The sequence below is a fragment of the Corvus brachyrhynchos genome, unplaced genomic scaffold (assembly GCF_000691975.1).
Source record: "Corvus brachyrhynchos isolate BGI_N302 unplaced genomic scaffold, ASM69197v1 scaffold46, whole genome shotgun sequence".
NCBI classification, from domain to species: Eukaryota; Metazoa; Chordata; class Aves; order Passeriformes; family Corvidae; genus Corvus; species Corvus brachyrhynchos.
The window spans coordinates 6133620-6136803 of NW_008238838.1; the positions used below are offsets into that span (position 1 = coordinate 6133620).

Sequence of the window (3184 nt, forward strand, 5' to 3'; positions counted from 1 at the left end):
ACACGGAGATCCAGTCAGCGGGCAGGATCCAGGAGCAGGGTGTGCGCTACACCCTGGCCGTCGCCTCCCGCCAGGTGGGCAGGACCTCCCCGCTCTGTTCCAGGCCCAAAATGTGCCCAGTCCTAAGGGAAGGGGGGCTGGAGCCAGCACCACGCTGGGACCCCCGTGTGTGGGAGCCCCTGGATCTGTTGGGGATCCTGAGGCTGCTCTCCGGCTGTGTGTGCAGGACATGAACAGGGAGGTGGTGAAGACCGACTGTGCCTCAGCTCGAATTCCAGAGCTGGACTTTGAGATCCCTGCCTTCAGCCAGAAGGGAGGTGGGTAAATGGGAGCAGTTTGTGTGGGGGCTCCCGGGTGCCGCTGGGCTGTGGTAACAGCGTTGTCACCTCTGTGTCCTTCCCTTGCCAAGTCCTCACCACCATCGAGGGCATCATTGACAGAGCTGTGGCAGGCCTGGAGCAGGACCAGCCCGCCCGCAGGGTAAGGGGAAGCTCCTCAGGGATGGCAAATGTTTGGCATGTCCATCCCCTGCCCCGTGGTGCCACACAGGGCTGGTGGGGAGAGCGCTGGGGCTCTGCTTTGTGCCGTGGTCACCTCTGTCAGCAGCTCTGGGCTGCCCCTGCAGCAGCTGAATCCCATCTGGGGGGTGTTCTCTATTTCCAACGATTCTGCGATTCCGTGTCCTCTTCCAGGCGACCGACAAGGAGGTGGCCAGGAAAATAGACGAGTTCATTGGGAAACTGAGGCAGCTGAAAGAAGTCAATTCCCCCTTCACCTTTGTGAGTGCTCATGGAAGGGCAGCCCTGACTGGGTGAGGGGTGCAGGACGGCTCCCTCAGGCCCCCTTCTCCCGCAGATCCTCGATGATCCCTCCGGGAACAGCTTTGTGGAGAACCCCCACGCGCCGCAGAGGGACGAGGCTCTGGTGGTCACTCACTACAGGAGGAGCCCCCAGCAGTCTGCTCTGCTGGGACTGGAGGTGACTGGGATCAATCCTGCCTCCCTGGGGGACCCCAAACCGGGGAACAGGAGTTAATGCTTCCCTTGCAGGGAGAGGAGGTGGATGCAAAGCCGCGGGATGCTGCCGAGGACCTGAGAGATGAGGTGGGTGATGCTGCAGTGCTGAGGGACGCCCAGGACAGCTGCCCTGGGCTGGCTGGGACATTCTGGCTGCCCTTTCCCTCCCCCAGGTCCTGCAGTTCAACACCAACTGCCCCGAGTGCAACGCCCCGGCCAGCACCAACATGAAGTTAGTGCGTATCCTTCGAGGGTGGGCACGGGCCGGGGGCTGCACCGGGGGGTGACGGGCACTGCACAGCCCTGGGCCCTCCCTGCTGCACCACGGGCCCGAGTAAGTTCTCTCAAGCAGGGCCTGTTGGGGTGCAGGGCTGTCTCAGGGCTGCTCACAACTCCCAGTGGGCTCCTGCCATCCCTTGGCTGCTGCTTCAAGGTTTTCCTTGACTCCCTGCTCCAGAAATCCCACACTTTAAGGAAGTGATTATCATGGCCACCAACTGTGACTCCTGTGGGCACAGGACCAATGAGGTGAGCTGGAAAGAGGGCAGAGGGGAAGGGAGTGGTGTTCTGTGCCTTTGCCCCTGAGCTCTGCTTCCCGATGGGTTCCTGCCATCCCTTGGCCGCTGCTTCGAGGTTTTCCTTGACTCCCTGCTCCAGAAATCCCACACTTTAAGGAAGTGATTATCATGGCCACCAACTGTGACTCCTGTGGGCACAGGACCAATGAGGTGAGCTGGAAAGAGGGCAGAGGGGAAGGGAGTGGTGTTCTGTGCCTTTGCCCCTGAGCTCTGCTTCCCGATGGGGCTGTTTGGGAGGGAAACTGGATTTGGGGGCACTGTCAGGAGGTGCTTTATGCTGGGTGGTGAGGCCACGGTCCCAGGTTTGGAGTGGCCTCTGGGCTGCTGGGACAAACCCTGCTAAAGCATCGTGGTGTGAGCTGAGTGTGAACAGTGGAGCTCACTGCCGGGTGCTCCCAGGTGAAGTCTGGAGGAGCCATCGAACCGCGAGGCACCAGGATCACCCTCCGCATTACGGACCCTTCCGACATGACCAGGGATATCCTGAAGGTGCAGTGCCCTGGGGACCTGCCCCGTCCTCCTGTGGAGGGTGTGGGGAGTCCAGGGGGGCCCAGCCCTCCCTGCGTGGAGCTCACGGGGTGCTCACCTTTGCAGTCGGAGACGTGCAGCGTGGAGATCCCAGAGCTGGAGTTCGAGCTGGGCATGGGAGCGCTGGGGGGGAAGTTCACCACGCTGGAGGGGCTGCTGAAGGACATCCGTGACCTGGTGAGGGGCCCTAGGCCAGCCTGGGGGGCTCAGCCCCCTCCCCTCCTCTTTGTGCTGGCTAGGGGGGCCTGGCTGCCTTACCTGCCCTTCCAGGTGGAGAAGAACCCCTTCACTCTGGGAGACAGCTCCACACCCAGCAGGACAGGGAAGCTGCAGGAGTTCATTGGGAAGCTGCAGGACGTGAGTTTACCCTGGATTTTCCGTGCTCTGTGCTGGTGCCAGCAGCGCTGAAGGATTAGCAAGAGCCTTAATGGCTGGACTTGCTCTGTTCCCACAGATCATAGAGGGGAAGACCCAGGCTCACGTCATCATGGATGACCCTGCAGGCAACAGTTACCTCCAGGTACAGCCTTGGGCCCTCGGGATGTGCTCCCTGAGCAATTGGAGGGATTTTATTTCCCTGGAACATGTTGTGGGTAGGGTTCCCGTTGGAGCTCGGGCACGAGCTGCAGGTTGCTGCAGGCTCTGTCCAGCGCAGGGAAAGCACTGCTGGCTTGGTGGGGGCTCTGCCTGGGCGCTGCCCGTGGGAAGAGGGCAGGGCAGGAGCTTTCCCTGTCCCCACAGAACGTGTACGCCCCGGAGGAGGACCCGGAGCTGCGCGTGCAGCGCTACGAGCGCACCTTTGAGCAGAACGAAGAGCTGGGCCTGAACGACATGAGAACAGAGGGCTACGAGACAGAGGTGGCCTCGGGCCGGTAGCGGGGGCAGCGCAGCCCTCCCAGCCCACTTCCCCAGCTGCCGCAGGGACCGGGACTTGTGTGGGACCAGGACTCTGCTCGCCTTCCCGCGGCCAGGGCAGCGGGGCTGGGCCTCAGGGCCCCCCCTGGGGGGAGGTGTCGATGTGCCGGGACCGGGGGGTGGAAGCGGAGGCGGTTCCCCAATAAA

At 62.5% G+C, this 3184-nt stretch overlaps 1 protein-coding gene across 1 annotated transcript; it reads left to right on the forward strand.

The window, feature by feature from the left end:
* Positions 1-2: 2 nt before the first annotated feature.
* On the forward strand, positions 3-3178 carry ZPR1 (ZPR1 zinc finger; the record flags this gene model as incomplete). Its single annotated transcript, XM_017738385.1, has 13 exons — positions 3-74; positions 227-317; positions 410-480; positions 693-779; positions 856-978; positions 1050-1103; positions 1190-1256; positions 1474-1544; positions 1994-2083; positions 2189-2299; positions 2393-2479; positions 2577-2642; positions 2864-3178. Coding segments are annotated over 13 exons (1125 nt in total), but the record flags the coding sequence as incomplete, so codon positions are not given.
* Between the last annotated feature and the right edge of the window lie 6 nt (positions 3179-3184).